Consider the following 25,218-nt stretch of genomic DNA (forward strand, 5'->3'; position numbering starts at 1 on the left):
TTTCAATTTTTTGTGTTTTTTTTTTCCCTTTTCTATTCTCTACTAAGTATTACTCATTTCTAACTCTTTTTTTTTTCTTTTTCTTCCAATCTATATTTCTATTTTTTGTCAAATAAAAAGCAATAATGTTTTTCTTTTTCTTTTTTTCATTTTTAAAGATATTGAATCTTTTTACTCTTATTATAAACAAGGATAAAAAATTTGGGATTTTTCATCCAAATATTTTTTATCTTTTTGTATTTATCTTATAGTTTAATTTTCATTTTTTATTTTAAATTTATATTACCCTTTCATTTATACTTTTCTCTTATTTTTAATTATTTTTTATATTTTCTACATTAACCATATTTTAAAAATTGACACTTCACTCTTATTTTATATATATATATATATATATATATATATATATATATATATATCCTTTTAGCTTTTTAATTTTTCATGTTTTTATTTTAATATTTTTTAAAAGATAAATTTATTGAAAAAAATAACTAAGATATGAAGTTCTAATATTATATTAATAATTTTTCTTATCTAGATAGACTAATGCAAAGTATTTTGACTCACAATAAGAAAATTGTCAATACAATTTTTTAGTGAAACTTTAGAAATTAAATTTCAATTAAAATATATTATATAAAATTTTATCTAAAAATTATTGAAAGTGGTATTTAATTTTTTTTTATTGACTTTCAAACTTATCTAATTTTTTACTTGAAAGGTAATAAAACATGTTTACAAAAAAAAAAATTAGTTTTTCATTTTTTAAATAAATGAGTATAAATATGTTAAAAGAATTAAAGATAATTTTAGTGAAAATTTTGATAAATATGATTATAATTTTAAATATAGATTCATTTGGATAAAATTTCACCAAAAAAAAAATAGTGGAAAGAAAGAATATTGCTAAAACTACAAAAACAAAATATGCAATTACAAAATTTTGATGATGAAATTTAAAAATAAAATTCAAAACAATTCTTGAGTGAGAGAATTTGAGTGCAGAAAAATCCTTGAGTGGCAAAAAATGGGAAAGTTTTTCAAAATCACTTGAAATCCTTAACAAAAAATAGTCTTGTACACCCTTTTACAATTAGTAAATTTTTTTTGTACAATTAGTGTAATACCTTTGTACAATAACTCAAATTTCACACATCATCTCATGAATATTTGACAATAAGTCGAGTAACCATGTTTACATTGGTTTTGTTTTAAAAAAGAAGAAAAATTGTTGTATAATTTTGTTTTACAATCATCATAAGTGAAGTACCTATTCAAATGACCATATACAAGTTAGATAAAGTGCATGAGATGAATGTATGCTTAATCAATGTGTGTAAGGAATGTCATCTATCCTCGGTTAGGAGAAACAAATAAACAAGTTTTTCAAAATCACTTAAAATCATTCACAAATAATAGTCTTGTATACCCTTGTACAGTTAGTATATTTATCATGTACACTTAGTGTAAATACCTTGTACAGTAACTCAAATTCCATATACCCTACTCAATGTGTAACCATATGTAGATTAACCATGTTTTCATTAGTTTGGTTCAAAAAATAATGGAAGATGGAAAAACAAAATTTTCTCTCAAACATCATTAGTGGGATAAGTATTCAAATTGTCATATGCGAGTTAAATAAAGTGCATAAGATGAGTGTGTGATATAGGAATGTGTACCTTGAGAGTGTGCAATCTTTAGATGACAAGACACAAAAAAAATTTATCCAAAATTGATTGAAATCTTTCACAAATGATAGCCTTGTATACCCCTTGTATAGTTAGAACATTTGTCTTGTATAGGTAGAATATTTGTCTTATCCAATTAAACATTTACCTTGTACAGTTAGTATAACACCCTTGTACAATGGTGCAAATTTCATCCATATGCATACATTATGTGCCATATATAATGTGTGAACCATGTTTCCAATGGTTTGATTTAAAAAATGATATAAAACATAATAACAAAAGTTTTCCCTAAACATAATTATTAAGGTAAGTATTTGAATTGTTATATGCGAGTTAAATAAAGTACATGAAATAAAAGAATTTGTGATAGAAGAGCGTATAATCCTTAGATGACGAAAAAAAAAAAAAGTTGTTCAAAATGTACAGTCTTGTACACCCCTTGTACAATTAGTGTAATAATCTTGTATAATGGTATAAATCTCATATATATATGCATAAATTATATCCACATGAGTATGTAAACTATGTTCCCAATAGTTTGACATTTAAAATAATTAAAACAAATAAAACATTATTTTATTTTATTTTCAAGGCAAAATGTAATTAAAAATAAGACAAAGAAATTACTTAAATACTATTAGTAAAACCAAGTTTATTTATTTATTTCCTTTTATTTTTGGAAATAAAGAAAAAAGAATAAAAAATTTATTTAACCATAAGAAATATGAATATAAGATCAGTTAGAAAATACCAAATTTATTTATTTATTTTATTTTATTTTTGGAATTAAAGAAAAAAATAAATAAATAATTATTTAATCATAAAAAATATTAATATAAGATATGTTAAAAAATAGAAATAACCTCAAATTTATTTACTTATTTCATTTTATTTATTTAAATTAAAAAGTAATTTATTTTAATAGATCAAAATGTACACAATTAATCTATTACTTTGTTAATTATGGATATATTAAAATTTTCTATTAGACAAAAAATAAATAAAGAAAATAAAATTAAAAAGAGTAATAAATATATATAATTTAGTTATTTAATTATTTTTCATGTAAAAGATAGTCACACAAAAACACATAATTGACCAATTCTTTTGTTTAATTGTAAACATACTATATTTTTTTATTATTATTATTAAAATAACTAATGGAAAAAAAATGAATAATCAATGAATAAAATTTAATTCTTTTTATTATTTCCATATAAAAAATAGTACTAAACAAGGTTTTCAATTTTTATTTTTAAAAATAGTTTTCATTTTTTAATTAAATGTTTTTTCAAAAATAAAATATAAAAAATATAAATCATATTACCATTTTTTTAGAAAGTATTTTTAAAAATAGTTTTTGAACATAATTTTTCTTTATTTATAATTTAAAATAGAAAATAATGCTGATTTTCAATTATTTATAAAAAAAAATTAAAAACAATGAAAAATCCAAATTATTAAAATAGAATTATTATGGTTGCGTGAATAGTAGTCTGAAAATTGTTAAAATCCAAATTTTAAAAAAGCTTATATGAAAGGTCATTGGGTATTTTAGTCCATCACTATTTTATATCCTTAAAAGGTAATATATGGAAATTTGAAGGGTATATTGGTATTTTAATATCTTATATCCTTTCTATTAATTATGTAAGTTATATGAACCAAATATTAATTTTTGGGCCAGTCCAAAACACAATTATCCCTATTTTATATTTGATAATTTTTTTATAATAAATTCTATTTAAGTAATTCATTGTTTTTATATATAATATAATCAAATTAATTTTAAATGCATTCAATTTATTTTTAATAGCATATTCAAGTTGATTTCAATTAATTTTAAAAGCAAATTAAATTTAACACCTGATATAAACTCAAATTAATCTTGGATGATTCAAAATAAACACAAATCTATTATTAGGTTGATGACTGAAAAAGGTCGTTAAGTTGGATCAAAGTTGATCCACAAAAACCAAACCAAAACCAACCTTAAAAGGCTTGATTTGGTTTGATTTTTTCTTCCAAATCTAATTGAATCAATTTTTATCACATGTAAACCAATTATATCACTTCGATTAATTTTTTACTGAAAACAAATCGAATCATCTTATTTACACCCCTAATTTTGAGTACACTTTTTTATTTTTTATTAAATAAACTTTAACATTAATTCATACCAAGAATATGTTGTTGTAGACTTGTAGTTGAAGCATTAGGTGTCGCACTCAACAGACACCCCTGATGTAAACAATCCCCCCTTTCTACAAGTTGCGAAAGGCCCAGGCTGCTATACATTAATTGCCATATAATAGGTCGATGTAATATCTTTTTCGCACTTGTCGTCTACGTCAACAGTAATTCGAACCCTTTTTTAACACATCATTCTTCATGCACTAATTTTGTTCTTTAAAAACTATATCATATCACATGGAATAATTTTTCAAAGAAATTATATATATACATATACATGTACACTGATGTGGTATTGATAGTAACATGTCCAGTGTGTTTAATCCTACCAAGAATCTTTAATTGAAGAGAGATGAGAATCTTAGTTGTGGGGAGAGAGAGAGAGAGAGATTCAAGAACATCCAATATTGAAAACACCCAATATTGCATTATCGCTGGAAAGTAATTCTATCCCACACACAGACAAATTGGATATGAAGGCAGAGATGTGGATAATACCATGCATGTACTGGATAATACCACCTAATATCTACACCCAGAGTAGCAGAAAAGTCAGAAGAAACTTAAGGCTAATACAACAGGACAATGGCCTTTCGACCTATACATATATATATATACACATTGCGATATTGTAGGACCACCATGTCCTCTTTGGACTAGTATGCGCCCTATACTTCACGGTCTACCCTAATTAATCAGCCCTGAATCGAAAGATACCCCAGTCGAGGGCAGCCAGGCGTTCCCAGATATGAATTCCCCAACAGTGAACTCTTGAGCGACACTGGCCGTGAGTTCACCCTGGTACCCACCCCACTTGACCCGCCCGGACGTTGACGCCCCAGGCCCTGCATTCATGTACTCGCCGTAAAACAATGTGCTCAGGGCAAAGCTTCCAGACCAGGGATACCACCCGGAAGGGGGAATTGAGCCATCCAAGTATGACTGCATGATCACAGTTCTGGAATACTTCTTCCAGGGTCGGCCAAGATACGTGGTGGACCCCTCTGTCGTGATCTTGCAGTTATGTATCGAGATTCCGGTGTTCTGATTGGGATCCTCCCGGCCCTGGGCCGTCACGAAGTTGTTATTGCTGGATTTTCTGGCGTTAAGGTTGCAGCTCTGGAAGACAACCGCGGAGTTTCCGAAAATGAAGTCTACGGTCCCATATATATCAGTCTCTCTGTAGAATTGACGCTTGGAGAGAGTGTAGAGGGTGTCCTGGTAACCGATAATGGAGCATCGGAAGACCACAGATCGATCCGATCCGACTCGAAGGGCAACAGCCTGCCCCTTGCCCGGACCCGCATCGTTCTCAATGGTTATGTCCCGAGCAATGAATCCATCGCCCATCACACCTGAAGGACCCAAAGTTAGCAAGGTGGCATCATTTTCAGCAAAAATTTGCATACTTCCAACAAAGAAAAACAAATATCATCTAAGAAATCCAACCTTCTTTTTCTTTTTTGGTAATTTGGATGTCGATAAAATAATTGAAAAAAATAATTAAATTATTTAAAAAAATAATTCTAATTTTTCCCTACTTTATTTAAAAAATACATCAAAAAATTAATAATAAAGGTTGACTATTTTTAAAGCTTATATTTGTTAATTAATATTTTTAAATAAAGGTGGACTACATCTTTTATATTATTACTTAATATTAATAATAAGTTTATTTTAGTTATATTAGTTAATATCAATAAATTACTTTTTAATTGAATAAAAAAATATATATTTTGACTTTTTCTATTCAACCAAAAGACAAACAACATCTTATACCAAAAGGATAATAAAATAACTTACTATATATATGAACAAAAATAAAGTTAAAAAAGAAAATCTATGATACTTATTAATATCTAATTGAACTTTTAATATATCCACGTAAAATTAGTATCGATTATTTAAGCAAATAATTAAATAGAATTATTAAAGAAAGCAAAGAAGTTTAAGTATGACCTAATTAGATCATGGATGAGATATAAAATAATAAAACTTCATGTACAAAGTAATAAAATTAAGGTAGGATTAAGTTATGCATATAGTAGTCCCTGAGTTACAATAATTTCTCCATATGGTACGGAAGAGGTACCATTAAGTATCATAATCGAATGTTCAGACCAATATAATGATATCATAATTGAATGGATCGTATGTGTTCATATTTCCACTTTTTAAAATTAATCGATGTCCTCTATATGTTAATATATTTGTTTTTATGAGTTTCATCATATTTGTCAATATGTTTGTTTCGATGGATCTCATCATATTTGTTAATATGTTTGTTTCTATGGGTCTCATCATTTTCACATTGTTTTTAGTACATGTCAATTTATGTTTATAACATTGTAATAGAAAATCATTTTCATGTGACAATATAAATTGTTTTATTATCTCACTATATTTTCAATTATCTAGATTTAAATTATTTCTATTAAATAATGAATTTTTTATGGTTCTTAAACCTTGACTTAAAGTGATTAAGACACTCCTTGGATTATTTAAAAATATCTTTACGATAATTTTAAAAATTCAATTTTAATTTAAATTTTAAAATTATTGCTTTGGACTGTTACATCAAAATAATAGAAGGTTGCAATTTCATATATTTGATTTTCTAAAATAATGGCCATTTTAAAAATAATTTCGAAAAAAATAATTAATTAATTTCTTAAAAAATATATGTTTAAGGATGAAAAGATCTTACCGACGGTGGCGGAATCGTAGGTTGAGGAGCCGCCAGCGTAACTTTTGTGACCCACAATGACGGTTTTGCCCTTCCCGTCACCTACTAACATAACGTTTTTTTGGCTGGAAGGGATCTTAAGACCCTCGTCATAAGTCCCAGCTTTCACGTGAATTACGGTTCTACCCTCGCCCTCCAATGTGACCACCATCGCTAAAGCCTCACCAATTGTCTTGTGTGTCCCACTGCCATCCTTGGCCACCACTGCAGTGGCCCCAATCTCCTCTACAGAAGCTTCCAGAAGCTTCCTTTCCGCCGCCGTCACCCACCCCGGAAACCTATCCGACAGCAGCCTCCGGTGGTGGCCGGCGGTGTTGGTTCTTTGTGCCTCCTTTGATGGCCTTGTGGACATATGGAGTGCTAGAGAATTGCTGATGGAGTAGGTCAAATTTTGTGCCATGGGCCGCATTAGACCATTTTGGCCTCCAGTCTGGTAAGTCTGGATGCTCTCCAGGCATGTAGCTTGGTTGGTCAGCGCAGCGCTGAGCCAAGTTTGGACGTCGTCGGGATCTTCGATTAGGGTTTTGCGGCGGTTCGCGACGTTGGTGAGTTGGTCTAGAGTGTCATCAAGTAGCTCCATACAGTCATCGGTGCCGCGAACGATCTGAGTCTTGTGATCAAGCAGCCTGAGATCATGAACATGGGCACGGGCTGATCGCGCTTGGTTGAGGCTGAACTGCACTGAAAGATCGAAGAGGTCGGCCTGGGTTTGAGGGACAGCGCCATTGGTGGATGAGAGGAGAGCTGACTGGCATGCTGTTTGGTAGAAGGTGGCTTTGCAAGCTGCAGAGACAATGGCTTCCATAGAGGCTTTAGGGACTGTGGAGGTGTGGGAGGATGAGGCTAAGCCTGAAACTGCAGTGGTTAAGGCCAACACTAGAAAGATTGTGCACCCCCATGAAAGGTGTTTGCTTGGTGTGCCACCATGGGAGGAGCTTGGTCTTTGATGAAACATGCTTATTGAGATTAAGCGAATAAGAGAGAAAGAGAGTAGGCGAGAGTTGAGGATGGATCAAACACAAGCCTCAAACCCCTATTTATAACAATTTTTGTTGCATCATCCCTCGCATTGCCAGTAAATCACTGTCTAACATCTTTTAAGGTTTAAGGTTTAGGGTTTAAGGTTTAAACTTTAATGTTCGACTATGCATGTTCGACTGTGCATGCACAATTGAGTTTTATGTGTGATATAAATAAAAAAGAAACACGTCATCATTCGAAAAGAAAAACACTATAAGCACTTTTATAAAACAAAATTTATAATCATCCATTATTATCCGAAAGCAAATGCATGGTAATACTTGAACTTGATAAAGGAGAACGAAAAGTTGTCAAAAGAGTGATAATTGTCACATTGATGTATTAAGTTGGGTGGATCCCGCAACAAGAAAATATAAGAATAGTCACATAGAAGACTAGCTAGCTAGCTAGCTTAAACTTGGTGGTTCAAAGTAAGCACCAATTAGATGAATTTAATTTTCAAAGTCTTTGTCGCCAAAAATGAAAAGAAAAAGAAAAATATGACCACATAATATTAAAGTATCTTTAAACAAGAGGCATCAAATCGTGAAATTAATTAATAAAAAGTTCTATGGCTTTCCAACCACACCATTTCCTTCTTCTTCTTTTTTAACCTCTTTCATTTTATTGGCTCCATTTTCTTCCAAGATGTGATAAGTTGAATGATGGGCATATTGAGTTATTTTATCCATATGACTAAGAGAATTATAAACGTGTATCATGATAATGAAAACAAATGTTTTTAAATAATTGGTGCTTTTAAAAAAAAAAGGAAAAATAATAGTATTCCATGATTTAAAAAATGACTTATGCCTGATTTGGTAACTGTTTTTAAAATGGTATTAAAAATTAGTTTTTGAGAACTATTTCTTGATGTTTTATAAAATAAAAATCTGTTTGAATTTTTGAAATATTTTTAACATATTTTTAATTTTTTTAAATATATTTTTTTAAAAAAATTATATCTAATGATTTATTTTTAATTATTTTATATGTTTGTATAATTATTTTTTAAAACAATCCTCAAAAACAAATGAAAGCAACTACATGTATTTTTTAAAAATATCTTATTTTCTAATTATCAAATGTGTTTTCCTTTTTAAAGGACTAGAAAATTGTTCTTAGAAATAATTTTCAAACAAATCCTTAACTTTTTTCTTTTAAAAATAAATAATTCCTAAAAACATGTTATTTTGCTACCAAGAAGACCCTTTCAAAGTTTGTTCTTTTCTCTATATATAAGTTTTTTTTTTTTTGTTTTTTTTGGTGTTTCTTTCCTTTGATGTATCCCTAAGGCTTGGAACTGTCAAAAGAAAAATAACATGATGACAAGAGCAAATTGGAAACGTATAAAATGAGTGCTGAAATTCAAAATTGGCGTCCAGATTATTCTAACCCAAGAAAGGAGTTAATCATAAATCAAGTCTGGTCCACAATCCCAATGGAACCCACCATGCAGTTAGTGACCTGCCCCTATAATAGTCAACAAAGTTCACCTTACTCACCTTGGGCAATTAGCAATTTTGATTCTTTCCATAGTCTTTACCGTCTACTAGGCAGTTATTAAAAAAATTTACTTTCAAACTTTAAATTTTTTTTTTTTCTATAACTTATTATAAATTTTGTAGAATAGAAAAAATCAAAATATTTTTTTAAATAAAAAAAATAATATATTTATTTTTATTTACTTTTTAATACTTAATAAAAATAAAATATTATAAAAACAAACTTAATATTTAAAAGCATTAATTACTATTTAGTAAGAGAAACAAACACCACCACCACCTAAGGCTCCGATATTTCAATTTCTAAAAACGGCCAAAAATAATTTCCAAAAAATCTTAATTCTCATGTTGCCTTTATATTGAAAAAAGATAAATTAAATGTAATACATTTTGAATTTCCATTTTGTATTTAAATTGCATGTGAAGTTAATGAACTTAAGAATGGAAAAAAAAAATTCTAAGTTTAAGAAAAACCAAAGAGTGAGATTTTTAGCCTCTAAAATCTCATTTAAGGTTAATTCATTGACCTCTTTATGGTTTTAGTTAAATACACCTGACCTTCATAGGTTTGAAATTTCATCATACACCTCCTTTATTTTTATCGGAAGTTAAACAAAAACAAAAAATGAAAAGGACAATGAAAATATGTGATAAAATTTCAAACTTATAAAAATTAAATATATTTAGTTAAAAACTTAAGGAAGATGAATGAAATTAACCCAATGAAGATTTTTCGCGATTGATATTTTTCCTACGAGCACTCTACCATCCATCATATAAATAAACTAATTAATCTGATATACAATGATGACAGCTCAAAAGGGAAAAATAAATGCCACCATTTTTGGTTGTCCTTGTCTAAGTGAAAGATGGACAATTTCCGTACATGAAAAGCAAATCAGGAAAATGAGAATTATTTGCCTGATTATGGTGAACCTGTAATGAAAAAAAAATCTAAAAATGTAGAAGGATCTGTGATTACTGAAATATAACCAACAGATTAAGATAGATTTTGATTTAAAATAAATGAAAGCATTGTATCAAATCGATCGAAGGGATAATACCAACAGAAAAATGAGTGGCATTGTGTGGCTTTGCTTGTTGCTCCTCTCCATTCACAGACAAAAACTAGTGCTGTATATAGTAGAAGGCCCACTGCTGAAAGAGATGTGCTGGATGTCCACAAGTCCAAGCATGGAAGGCAATATGATGGTTTCATACCCACGGAATGCTAAAAAGCTAGTTTCTTTACAGAACTTTTCATTGAAGTTTCAATACTGAATTATACCCCTCTAATCAAACAGTCCCTTCAACCTGATCCAGTTCTCTTATCTACAGTGAGACTATTAATTAGCATAGTGCATTCTTATTCACTACTTGTAGCTTTTCTCAATAATACTTGATTAGAAAGCTTACCAAAATATGCATAATTGATTAGATCGAATAGCTGGCTAATTTCACCTACAAATGCAAATATAAAGTGGCTGATATAAGTGGAATGGGGTCTACTACTATGGGACCTTTTGGAGTTTGCAGGCATAATAGTCCTTAACCATCAATTCATGAATGGGTTTTGTTAACAACCGATGAATTATCATTTGCTAGTCTTCTCATTATCGCATAATTAATAGTGGTGGGCCGAAAAGCCAAGGAGAATTGGTCAATGAAAAACAAGATGGGGGCCTCAGCTTGTGGTTGTTGGTGAGCTTTTGAGATGGATTCTTCACCAGCCTAGATTTATATATATATAGTTTGCTAGAAATGAAATTATTGCAGTCTTTCACTCTTAAAAGAAGCTTTAAAACCATGGGTGATGGAGTAAATATGGCCAAGATGCATATGTATGGTTAGGAATATTCCACTCATCAAAGATATTTTCCAATTTAGATATATGAGAAGTATGCCAAATATATATACTGATATTGTAATTTAAGTCAGATGTGCAAAGAAATTAGCAAACCCCGCCTTAGGCATTTGAAAGTTCCTTCTTTCAGAGCAAAGTAAAATCACTCGACTTCATGGTTTGACCAGAAAGAAACACAAAATCTAGTTGCCAAGAAAAAACTATTGCAAGCATAAGAACATAAGACATATCAATGGCCACGTACCTTGCTCTAACACCTAAAAAAAAGAAAAATCTAGTCAAGGGAACTTCCGAAAAGAAGCTTAAAATTCAAATAAAAGTATTGTTTGAAAGAAGGAACAAGGGATATTGATGAAAAGATCTCTCTCTTTACGGTATAAACAAAGGTAATCTAGCCTCCTTAGTAAGATTAAAGAGAGGAACAAGTCGTCCCTAGTTCCCTTGTGCTGACAAAATCTAAACCCTCTCTTCTATTTTTCACTGCACATTTTTTAATAAAGAGGTATGTTCAGAAAATGATCTTTTTTGCATCCAACTTGCCAAATTATTTGAAGAAAATTTTAGCATTTCTTTTTCATTTTTAATTTTTTTTTTTTTTCTTTTGAATATGTTACCATCAAAAGTTAAAAAATGATGAACAATCCTCATCCTGTTCAGCCAAATTGACATCAACTAACAAGCTTGGACTGACAAGTGTCCTTGTGTTAATAATTATAAGCTCTCAATGGTTTGAGTTTCCACCAATCATAAGAAATTTTTTGACAGACTGATAATCAGCTTATCTTGGCTCATTTGCACCTTGAGACAGGTGAAAGAATAAACTAGAAATTCAGTCCTTTCTCCTAGGAAAATCGAAACAATGGGCTGAAAAGCTCAAGGGGACATTAACTTTATTAATCACATTATCAATTCATCATTTGGGGAGTGTCATAATCCAATTTTTGGGTGGAAGGTTTATCCATAGGAAGCAATAGCCATCAGTTCTGAATTAGATGTTGGAAAAGGTACTAATGGCCAACGCCAAGTCGCCAACCACTACTTATCTTTCTAATTATCGTTAACTGATCGGCAAGTGCTTGATTCTTGTTAGTTTGCTTGTCCAATTGCTCTTGGACCCCCCTGATTACAACGCCATGCACTATTCCATTTAGAATATTTACGTCATTTTCATGCAGGCAACTTGTAGGGAAAAATGCTTTATGTGTCAAATCCACTTAGCCTGCAATTATGTTCTAAGAGATAGAAAGAGTATCTTGAAAAGTAAGGAAAAAGACACGAAAACGAAAAAGTGTCTGGAAATTAATTGGTCATTTTTTTCCAAAATTTCATGGCTGTGTGGTTGCTCCCAATAAGAAAGGGCACCTGACTACGACAAAATAAGAGTAACTTCCGCTTGAAAATTAATCTCAGGAAAAGATATATGTATGTTATACGTAGCTTGAAGCCCACGAAGTCTACTGCAAAAACTTGGAAATTCTATGCAAGTGATGCTGTTCAGACTCGTCGACAAAACAGTAGAAGCTAAAGACTCTTGACTGCGACTATTCAACATAAAATGTGATTGAGAAGGATACACACTGGTATAAGACTTGGTCAGTCTTGTATTTAATTTTATTAGAATTCATGGAAAATAAGTCTTTTCATGATTAATAGACCAGAGAGCAAGTGTCCTTTTCAGGAATAAAGCCCTTCACACTTGGGTCATAATTTGCTTGGAGAACTTGGAAGTCTTGGCAAATAATTACGCTTAAAAGCTTGACAACTTTACAAGAAAGACTTATCAGGATATCATTTTTCCTCTAAATTTTTAGGGTACAAAAAGGGATAAAAAGTTGGCTAACTCATGCCAAGGAAATTTGGAGTTTATGTTGGATGGTAGTTGACTCAAGGAAACTTATGGGATTGAAGCAAACATAATACAATTCTCGTACAATTCTCGTACCCACACGGCAACCTATTTGGGTATCTTGGGGTTTTAGAAGTACAATTCTCGTACTTGGTTTAGTTGAGTGTAGATAGAGCACTACCACCTAAGGGGCTTTGGTGGAAAAGTCCCACCTTTCCAAAAAGGCATATTAAGTCACCCCTTTTTCCTTTTAGCTTGTGATTCTGTTTACCCTTGTACTTCCCTCCTCTCCCCTCTTCTTCCCATTTTTTTATCTTTATTTTTTCCAAATCTGCCTAACTCCAACCTACCAACTTCAAATCTCTCCTTTTTCGAATTAAGGGTAGTCACCAGAACATTCAATCATTTATTTCTCCAAGTTTTAGGTTTGGTTCAACCCCTGAATGAAGGTATTGCTTCAATCTCTACTCCCAAATCAATCCACTTCTAGGCCAGCTAGCTAGATACCATTATTTGGATGCTGAGAAGAAATAACAAGAAAATGAAAGAATTTTGGCTTACTTGATCTTATTTTTCTTTTCTTTTTAATTTTCTGTTGTGATGTTTTTGTTTGTAATCATGTGCCTAGATTTTTTTAGGTCAAGAAAGTGAGAAAAAGAATATGGAAATGAAAATATAATTCCTTTTGTTTTTCTTGAAACAAAAGAGGGATTTGGATTTTAGTAAGTACTTTATAACTTGGGTTTTGGAATTCTGCTTTTATTCTTTGATCATTCTGGACATGTAAGTCTAATCTGATAATTTTATTTATCACTTTTTATAATCTTATTATAATTTAATATCAAGTCGTCAAATTATGAAGTTTTGAGTAGTCTGTCTTACATGATGTTAAGAGCATTGTGTGATTGCATTTTTTTTTCCTATAGTAAAGTTCAATTTTTGTAATCATTGAATTTGTGAGAGTTTGGTTTAGAAGTTGATAGTGCTTGTCGGTCCAATGAGGGTAGGCAATTAACTTAGAAATTCCGAATTTTTCATTCACTTTTATTAATGATTTGATCTCATTCACCTTGCATAATGATGTATTATACAAGTAAAATATCTTCTAAAACTATTGTTATGCATGCTTTAATTAAAGATAAATGTCATTAGTATTATTTTCCATTGTCCAATTTTGTGGTTAAAAATGAGATTGATTTTATTTTTTTATTTTTTCTAAGTAAATCATATCTAATTCTATAGGTCCAGTAATTTGTTTTTGTAATTGAAAAATGCTAAGAACACAAATAGATGTTGAATATATCAGGGATGGAGTCTTGGTTGAACCTATTGATGTGTTTCTTAGGATAATATTTGAACAATTATAGAAATGATATACGTGTCAATAGAAAACATTTTCAATTAATCCTAAATTATAGATATCTAATGTGAAGGAGAAGTAACTACGTTCCAACTTAGTCCAATTATGAATGATAATGGTATAACTTAGATGTTAGAATACCAAAGAAATTTGGAATGGATAAAGTTGAATTATTTGTTAGATAAAGGTTTAGAATTTAGGATAAGATATTCAAAAATTTTGGTTTCTTCTTTGACTAAAACATAGGTTTATAGATGACTCAGTCATATTTAATTAATGCATTTATTTATGTTAGTGGCCTTGGTTGTTGATATATTGATACTACAAATTCATAACTTGATTAATCAAGTTTCTTGTATTTAGGAGAATATTCATGTTTTAGTGGAGACATATAAAATTTTCTAATTTCTATTGTTAAATTTAGTTGTTTAATTCACTAATTTTTTTGTTGATAATTGGACTATGACATTACAATTTTCCTTTCCCCAACCATACCATTTTCCTTTCCCTTGCTTGAGTTATCTACATCATTATACATACCTTTACTTGAGGTATCCATACTAGCCTCTTCCATCCCCCTCCTACCACTATTTGAGACTTTCCACACCATTTACCCTTCCCCCCATTTAAGCCATTTGTATCATTAAACCCACCCCCAACTAAGTCATTCATACCAATCCTTTCCTCTTCCCCTTCCCCCTCCCCAAGACTTCCACACTATTTACCTTCCCCTACTTGAGCCATATTCTTCATTGAACCCATCTCCACCTAAGTGTCACGGACTTGGTATTTTCCTAAGCTCATGCAGCACTTAGATAAGTCAAAACCCTTAATCTTGCTAAGTTAGCCTTACTCCCGATGCTTGGCTTGCTAGGCTAAAACGCACACAACTTGGAAGCTAGTAGGCAATAGGAAGCTTTATTACTCTCAAATGATGCTTTACAAATGTTTTGGAACTCACTTGCTTGGTTAGGAAGTGATTTTAGGTGGTTTTGGGCGGTGTCTTAGCCAAATGAGGCCCTCACCTATTTATAGGCATCAATGAAATTCTCTGGAACCCACAAAGGCTCCCTACTATCCTAGAATTATCTAGAAGACTTTATGCAAAAACTATGTACAAGTATTCTTTGAAAGTTTCTAGAACATCTCATAGGTTTCCCTTGTTTTCCACCCTTGATGTAGAGAAGTGTTGGGTTTCCTTGTATGTGAGGGAGTGGCCCCATATGCTTGGGGCCCAAGTCAGTTACATTTAAAAAAAAAAAGTAAATCGGGAAAAGAAAAACAGAGAGAAGAGAAGAGAGAGAGAGAAAAAAAAAACATATTTGCCCATATTTCATCAACAAGTTGATCTCGTTTCATCTGTGGTCCGATCGAGTTGAAATTTGGATGAGAGGTTTGAAACTCAATTAACTACAATCTGAACGGTGGAAATTAGATTTTGATCTTGGGAACTGGTGTTACTGCCCATGAACAATAACGGCGTTTTTTAGGGTATACTTTCTCCAATTTTTCTTTATTTCTTTTGCCAAAAGAAATTGTATAATCCAAGGCTATATGTGCTCTTGATGTATTTGGCAGCATCAAATTATTCTAGAGAAGACAGGTGTAACCCATTATTATTGATAGTGGAAGTTTGAACTGGACTAGGTCTCATGGTTTTTCCCTTTGTATTGGGGGGTTTTCCACGTAAAAATTTTAGTGTCTGATTTATTTTTCTATTGCATGAGTTTATTTATTTATTGTTGCTAGTTGCTATTACCTATTTAATTTTGCACAAAGAAATGGTAGAAAAATTCTAGGGTTTGTTGGAATATTGTGAATTCACCCTAACAAGTGGTATCAGAACCAAGTTGATTAGCAGTGGGATCTCTTGTGTGAATTAAATGGAGAAGACTGACAATGGAATGATTAAACTCGCAGCTTTCAATTATTCAATTTGGAATGCTAGGATGGAGGATATTCTATATTACAAAGAATTATTTGAGCCCATTGAATGCAAGGGTTATAAGTCAATTACTACAACTGAGGATGAGTGGAAGAAATTAAATAAGAAAACCATTGGACAGATTAGGTAGTGGGTTGATCAGAGTGTCTTCCATCATGTAGCCAAGAAAGTTGGTGCATATAGCCTTTGGTAGAAATTAGAGAGTCTTTATGAGAGAAATGCTGCACAGAACAAAGCCTTTATGATAAGAAGACTTGTGAATTTAAAGTACAAATATGGTAATAGTGTTGCAGAGCATCTCAATAATTTTCCGGGACTGTTAAATGAGTTGTCTACCATGAAGCTTGAGCTAGATGATGAGGTACAAACTTTACTTTTATTGAGTTCTTTACCAGACAGTTGGGAAACTTTGGTGGTATCCTTGAGTAATTCAGCCCCAAATGGTGTGATAATTGTCAACATGGTAAAAGACAACATGTTTAATGAAGATTCTAGAAGAAAAGGGTTAGGTATTTCCTCTAATACAGAAGCACTTGTTACAAAGAGGCGGAGGAGAAGTAAAAGCATAAAACCTTCCAATGATTATAACCATGACAAGTCAAAAGGAAAGTTAAAGTCCAGAAAAGAGATAAAGTGTTTTTATTGTGGCAAGTCAGGGCACATTAAGAGAGAATGCAAAAAATTTAGAAGAGAACAATTTAAAGGAAAATGTGAAGAACAGAAAGATGACAAAGACATTGCAACAGTTGCATTTGATGGTGATACGATCATTGTTTGTGATGATTTGTGTGTAAACCTGGCATGCCAGGATTCCACTTGGGTGGTTGATACAACAACGTTGTTTCATATCACTACACGTAGAGATTTCTTCTCTTCCTACACCAATGGCAGTTTTGGTTGGGTTATGATGGAAAATGAAGCAAAATGTGAAATTGTTGGCATGAGAGATGTAGAGCTAGAAACTAGCATTAGGTGTAAATTGGTTCTGAAAGATGTTAGACATGTTCCTGAAATGCGCTTTAGTTTGATCTCTGTTGGGAAGCTTGATGATGAGGGCTACCATAGTCACCTTGGAGATGGTAAATGGAAGCTTACTAAGGGTTCTCTTGTTTTAGCTAGGGAGAAGAAAAACAATACTCTCTACAAGACAGAAACGAGACTAGTCAAGGGAGAGGGGAACATTATTGAGAATGAAGCATCTACTGAGTTATGGCATAAGCGGCTTGGTCACATAAGTGAAAAGGGACTTCAGGTTCTTTTCAGAAAGAAGTTTCTACTAGTTAAAGGTACGTCACTATTACCTTGTACACATTGTCTGTTTGGAAAGCAAAATAGAGTTGCATTTTGTAGATTTCCTTCACATAGAAAACCAGATATTCTTGATTTAGTTCACACTGATGTATGTTGTATGCAAAGTAATACTCTTGGTGGCACACTATATTATGTGACTTTTATTGATGATCATTCAAGAAAGGCGTGGGCATATGCTTTGAAATCCAAAGACCAGGTACTTGATGTATTCAAAGATTTTCATGTGAAGGTTAAGAGACAAACTGGAAAGCAGTTAAAATCTGTCAGAGCAAACAATGGTGGTGAATATAGGGGGCCATTTGAGCAATACTGTAGAAGTCATGGCATCAGGCTTAAGAAGATGGTTCCTAAGACCCCACAGCAAAATGGTGTAGCTGAGAGAATGAATAGAATCATCTATGACAGAACAAGGTGTATGCTCTCTCATGAAAAATTGCCTAAGTCTTTTTGGGGTGAGTTCATGAGGACATTCGTTGATTTGATTAATCTATCTCCATCATATCCTTTAGAGAGTGATATTCCAGAGAGGGTTTGGACAGGAAAATTTATTTCCTTTGAGCACTAAAGAGTGTTTGGCTGCAGGGCATTTGTTCATGTTCCTAAAGACGAGCTGTCCAAGCTTGACAGCAAGACTAAACAATTTATCTTCTTGGGTTATTCAAATGAAGAGTTTGGGTACAGGTTATGGGATTCAGCTACCAAAAAGATTATAAGAAGCGGAGATGTTGTCTTCTTCGAAGATCAAACCATTGAAGACTTGGATCAAGTTAAGAAGCCAAAGCCTTTTAGTAAAGAACATATTGATTTGGGTCTAGTCTCTCCTAACTCTATGGGACATAATGAACACATGGAAGTTGTGCAAAAAGAACAAGTTGATACAGTTGACAGAAATGATGAGTCGGCAGTTGACGATGTAGAAGAAAATCCTACAGTTGAGAATGATGGCTTAGAACAACAACAAGAACAAGCTATTTCAAAGTTGCCTACTAAAACACAGTTAAGAAGATCTACTAGAGAGCGTCAACCTTCCAAAAGGTATACTAGTGATGAGTAATTGTTGCTTTCTGATGGGGAGGAGTCAAAAAATTATCAAGAGGTTTTGCTGCATGATGAGAAAAAAAAGTGGTTGAGAGTTATGCATGAAGAGATGAAATCCTTGTATAAGAACAACACTTACGAATTGATGGAGTTGCCTAAGGGTAAGAGAGCATTGAAGAATAAATGGGTACTGAAAAGGGAGCCTGAACCAAACAGATCATAACCAAGGTACAGGGCAAGATTGGTTGTGAAGGGTTTTAGTCAGAAGAAAGGCATTGAATTTGAAGATATTTTCTCGCCTATGGTTAAGATGTCTTCGATCCGAGTTGTGTTAGGTTTGGCTACCAGTATGAATCTAGAGATTAAACAGCTTAATGTGAAGACTGTTTTCCTCCATGGTGACTTAGATGAGGAAATATATATGGAGTAACCAAAAGGGTTTACAATCAAAGGCAAGGAACACTTAGTGTGTCAACTAAAGAAAAACTTGTATGGTCTCAAGCAGGCACCAAGACAATGGTACAAGAAGTTTGATTCCTTCATGGTTGAGCATGGGTATGATAAAACTGCTTCTAATCATTGTATGTTATTCTCTGATGGAGAATTTATTATTCTCTTACTATATGTGGATGACATGTTGATTGTTGGTCATGATACTGGTAAAATTGATAAACTGAAAATTGAGATGAGCAAGTCATTTGAAATGAAGAACTTGGGGTCTGCAAGTCATATTCTTGGTATAAAGATTTCTTGAGATAGGACAATTGGAAAATTGTGGCTATCTCAAGAAAACTATATTGAGAAGGTTTTAGACAAGTTCAACATGGGTAAAGCAAAACCAGTGAATTCTCCACTTGGAAGTCATCTAAAATTAAGTTCCAAACAAAGTCCTTCAAGTGAGAAAGAAAAAGAAGAAATGCGAAAGGTGCCCTATGCATCAGCCGTGGGTAGCTTAATGTATGCCATGGTGTGCATGAGGCTTGATATTGCTCATGTTGTTGGAGTTGTTAGCAGGTTCCTTTCTAATCCTGGCAAAAAACATTGGGCTGCAATGAAATGGATTCTCAGGTATCTAAGGAGTACTTATAAGACATGTTTATGTTTTGGGACTGAAAATTTTGTGCTTGTAGATGCACAGATGCAGATATGGTAGGGGATGATGATTCTAGAAAGTCGACTTCTGGTTATTTGATCACTTTTTTAGGGAGAGCAGTGTCATGGCAATCAAGGTTGCAAAAATGTGTTGTTTTATCGACCATAGAGGTTGAGTATATTGTTATCATTGAAGCTAGCAAGGAGTTACTATAGATGAAGAAGTTCTTACAAGAATTGTGTTTATAGCAAGAAAGGTATCTACTCTACTGTGATAGTTAGAGTGCTATTCATCTCAATAAAAATCCAACTTTTCACTCTAGATCCAAGCATATTGATGTGAGATATCATTGGATTCGTGATGCACTAGAGATGAAATTGTTTTGCCTTGAGAAAATCTGTATTGATGAGAATGGATCAAATATGATGACAAAACCAATACCTATAGAGAAGCTACAATTCTGTAGAAAGCAAGCGGGCTTGGTAGAGCTCCTCACATAGTTGGGAGGGGGAGATTTGTTGGGCTCCCTCGTATGTGAGGGTGTGGGCCCCATATGCTTGGGGCCCAAGTCAGTTACATTTATAAAAAAAAAAGTAATTCGGGAAAAGAAAAACAAAGAGAAGAGAAGAGAGGAAAAAAAAAAACGTCTGCCCAAATTTCATCAACAAGCCAATCCCACTTCATCTGTGATCCGATCGAGTTGAAATTTGGAGAAAATGTTCAAAACTCGAGTAGCTACAATTTGAACGGTGGAGATCAAATTTTGAGCTCGGGAACTGGTGTTACTGCCCATTAACAGTAACGACATTTTTTGGGGTATACTTTCTCCAATTTTTCTTTGTTTCTTTTGCCAAGGGAAATTGTATAATCCAAGGCTATATGTGCTCTTGATGTATTTGGCAGCCTCTAGAGATTATTCTAGAGAAGACATGTCACGCCCCAAGACCCACACCAAGGGTGTGACGATCATTTCACACCTCAAACCCGAAGGCTTAAATTGTAACCTGACCCAAACATTTATCTTGTAACTAGAAGTTACCCATTATCAAATACCTGTTCAGAGTAGCGGAACAAAATTTTAAAATCTTCAAAACTTAACTTTAAAACTAAGCATCCATCAACCAAAATCCATTATCCAAATAGATTTCAAATTCAAACAATTCAAGTGCTAACAAAAATTTTCATAATCTCCAAATCTCAATTTCAAACTATCTTTAAAAAAATTTTAAAGTTCAATATCTAAATAGCTTCCAAAATCCAAATAATCCAAATGAACATAAACTTATAAGCTAACAATGTCTAAAATAACATCATAAGCAAAATCCTAATGATGACCATTCCTCGACCTAGCCATCACTCATCGCCCAAACTAAGGGTACCTGAAAAGTAATAGACAAATAGGAATGAGCTCAAAGCCCAATAAGGAACATTAATGCAGTCCATGGATCAAATATTTCAAGTTCACTTACAAAATAGGATATATTATAACTAATTATTTTCATAATCCTTTGAGTTAGTTTTGCCAATACATTCAAAACTTGTAATTGTATACTTTCATTTCTTATTCAAACATTTTCATATCAAATTCAGTCAAAACATTCAAATCATTTATTTACTCTAATCATCAAACATTAAATGGTGCCCAATTAGGTAGAACTTTTCAAATAGGTGGCTAGCCTCAAATTGTTCCTTTAAGGTGGACGAAACCAAACACTACTAGTACTAGTAACCTCTAACCAAACCCCTAGAGGCTGAAGTCCAAATCAATTACATTCCCCACCAAGAAATGTAAAGGTCAACTATAATATCTCGTTGACAAGGGTCAAAAAGTCATAAGTCAACTATTATATCTCGTTGACAAAAGTCAAACACTTATTTCAATTATTCAAATTTGCAAAACATAATATCTCTAAATTTCTCTGTTGTAAACAAAATATAAGATTCAAACATACTTTTCATGCAAAACATATTTGATCCATGTATAAAAAGAATAATAACTCAAAACGTTTCCAAATGATGTATATAAAAATTTGTTTCTAAAAAAAAATAACTGCATTAATTTCTCTTACCTCAAAAGAAGTCCTCAAAAACTTGGGAGAAAAATAATTCTGGAAAACCAACTTTTCACCTAACAAAGTATAAGAAAAATAACCATTACTATTTATCTAAAATTATAGGTTTGACAATCCTAAAATTTTAGATATTCAAAATAATGTTTTTAATTATGAAAGATAATTTAATATATTCCTATTTTAGAATATTAATAAATTTCTAATTCATATAAAACTTAAATTTTATTTTCAATTTATTTCTTAGGACACAACATAATTTAATTAAACTACAATTTATTCTATTAATTAAATTTTACGCTACTTATTAACTTACACTCATCATTAGTATAATAATATTGATAACTTCTATTCTCTCACTTTCAATTTTTTTTTTTTTCCACTAAACATAAATTGTATCCCAATAATTCTCCATATTTTCTAACATAATAATACATGTATAAATTAACTACCAACACACTCCCCTACACATCTCCCTTCTTATTAATAATAATAATATTATTTTTTTCACCACTCTTCATTTTCCACAAGCACGCATTCTTCTCCTTTTTTTTTTTATTCGTTTGTTTTTTTTTTTTTAATCTATAGGAGTTATGCACACATAGAGATCACACCCTTTTTTTTTATAATAATTTCCAATCCCTTAACCCACATATAAAAAAATATAATTATTTACTCATTTAATTTTTTTTTTCATTGATTAGATCTAATCATCTAAGAAAATTTTGAATTTCCCCATTATCACCAATGGAACAACCTATATTCATAATTTCAATATTTTGACCTAAAAAATTTAAATGGATTAACCCTAGCCTATGTTGAAATCTTCCAGAGAATCATTTTTTTTTTCAAAAACTTAAGATTTCTCAATTTCTAACAACAAAACCACCAATAATCCTAAATTTCCAATATTTTGATATTAAAACGAATTAAAAAAATAAACTAACCCTAATCTAAATTATTATTTTTTTCAAAGAATAACTAGCGTGTTCAGAACTAACTAACGAATATAATATATTAATTTAGGGTTAGAATCTTACTTGGAAAGACCTGAACTTTAACTCTGAACCTCTAACCTTTGAGCCCTATGATCTCCAATTCCCTAATTCTGGTTGATAGGGTTTTCTGAATGAAGAAGACAAAAGGAAAAAAATTCAATTTACCTAGAATTTTTTTTTTAATTATGAAAGGACTTTTTCACCCTTAATGAATTTAATGAATTACTTAATTACTTTATAAATTACTATTTTACCTCTAGATTAAATTTTGGGGTGTTACAAGACAGGTGTAACCTAATATTGTTGATAGTGGAATTTTGAACTGGACTAGGTCCCATGGTTTTTCCCTTCGCATTGGGGGGGTTTTTTACGTAAAAATTCTGGTGTCTAATTTATTTTTCTATTGCATGAGTTTATTTATTTATTACTGCTAGTTGCTATTACCTATTTAATTTTACACAAAGAAATGGTAGAAAAATTCTGAGGTTTGTTGGAATATTGTGAATTCCCCCTAACAAGAAGTGTGAGTGTCTCTAGCCATTTTTAAAACCTTCCACACTCTTCCTACCAATGGCTAAGTGTAGGTGGTTTTAGGAGTCTTCAAAAGCTTCCTACCCTCTATATAAGCCCATGAGAAGGCTCATTTGAATAGGTCGTGACATAAGGCATACATACTAGCCCTCCCACTTGACACTTCCATACCATCTATCATCATCCCACTTGAGCCATCTATATCATTTAATGCACCCCTACATGAGGCTTCTATGCTAGGTCATTACTTCCACCTAAGACCTCCACACGATATGTCATCTCCAACTTAAGCCATAATATACATCATTAGATCCACCCTTACTTGAGACTTTCGTACCATCCCTTTTACTTGTACTTGAGACCACTATATGACTTACCATCTCAACATCCACTATACCTATTAAGATAGATATCACTGTCCCAAATACCATGGTAGCAAAGGTCATAACACCTTTACCTTTACTTGATGGGAAATCTCATGCTACACAACTTGATGTACACATACCTAGGAGACATTGCGCACCACGTATATGTCAAGTTCTATCTTTGCTAATTCTATCTTTGTCGAACAACATAGGTAAATCCTATATCATAATATACATAGTTAGAGACCTTTCAAATTGATAGATGGATCCAACATATAGAATCATGTACTATAAATATTCCGAGAGAAAGAGAAAAATTCTATCATAAGGCACACATCAAGGATTTCTGCATTTTTTTTTTATCTTACTACACAATATTCATCTATTTTTAGAAAAAACTATTACATATTTAAATGAAAATATAGAAATTTTAAACTTACATACCATGGATATCATATGCAATGAATGATTAAAAAAAAACCTAGTTTAACTACATAATACAACATAGCTAATTCACACATTCATTAAATATTAAATAATCAAAGTGGTAATAAGAAGTATACAAATTGTTAATCTCAATGTCCTCTATATTTTCTTTGGAAATACAACTGTAACGACCCGCTTCCAACCATGTATATATTGTCCGCTTTCGCTTTGAGCCCAAGAAGGCCCTCACGGCTTTAAAACACATCTACTTTGTTAAGAGAAACATTTACATATATAACGTCAGGAACATTCTCCCCTATCCGATGTGGGACATTCTCCCCTATCCGATGTGGGACATTCTCCCCTATCCGATGTGGGACATCACAAACACCCCCCCCATGCAGACACAACGTCCTCGTTGTGTCCCATGGGATTGCGGGTCAAACAGACAAACACCAGGCCAAACAAACCCCCACATCGGGGTTGGGGATCGGCTCTAATACCATTCTGTCATGACCCACTTCTAACTATGTAGATATTGTCCGCTTTGGGCCCAAAAAGGCCCTCACAGCTTTAAAACGCATCTATTTGGTTAAGAGGAGCCTCTACATATATAGCACTAGGAACATTCTCTCCTATCCGATGTGGAACATCACAACAACTCATAAGGTAGTGACCTTTTTGAATAAGCATTCAATTTTCATCTTTTCATATTTGCAAAATTGTTGTTATCCATTTTTGAAGGTTTTGTTTGATTTGATTTTAATATGATTTAAAATGTGTTTAACAGTAATTTTTCGAAGTGTTTTCAATATTTCTAATACTTGAAAGACAAAAATTTTCAAATATTAGAAATATTTCTTAGAATTACTTGTCAATTTAGAATTCTAATTTTACTATATTAAATAAATAAAATAAAATATTTTATTTAAAAAAATTAATTTTAAAATAAATCAATTAAAAATAAATTTTGATTTAATATAATTCCTAGATATCAACTAAAATAGGATTTTTTTTTTTTAGAATTTTAATCAAATAACTAAAAATTTTAAAAATTTTGATTTAATAGAAAACATATTTTAGTATAAAATTATTTAATAGTAAATCTTTATTTTGTAAAAGGATAAATAATAGAGCTTCTAGCTATGAGAATTTATTTATTTTTTAAAATTATCTTTGACTATAAGAAATTACAATTCAAATATAATTTGTAC

At 31.7% G+C, this 25,218-nt stretch overlaps 1 protein-coding gene across 1 annotated transcript; it reads right to left on the minus strand.

Moving 5' to 3' along the window:
* Positions 1–4,292: 4,292 nt before the first annotated feature.
* Positions 4,293–7,679, minus strand: LOC100244703 (probable pectinesterase/pectinesterase inhibitor 35). The gene is made up of 2 exons (XM_003632010.4): positions 6,595–7,679; positions 4,293–5,242 (listed from the first exon to the last, which is right to left on the minus strand). The coding sequence occupies exons 1-2, from the start codon at positions 7,586–7,588 to the stop codon at positions 4,575–4,577; spliced, it is 1,662 nt and encodes a 553-aa protein (XP_003632058.1). The 5' UTR covers positions 7,589–7,679; the 3' UTR covers positions 4,293–4,574.
* Positions 7,680–25,218: the final 17,539 nt, after the last annotated feature.

The sequence above is a fragment of the Vitis vinifera genome, chromosome 5, assembly GCF_030704535.1.
Source record: "Vitis vinifera cultivar Pinot Noir 40024 chromosome 5, ASM3070453v1".
Taxonomy (NCBI): Eukaryota; Viridiplantae; Streptophyta; class Magnoliopsida; order Vitales; family Vitaceae; genus Vitis; species Vitis vinifera.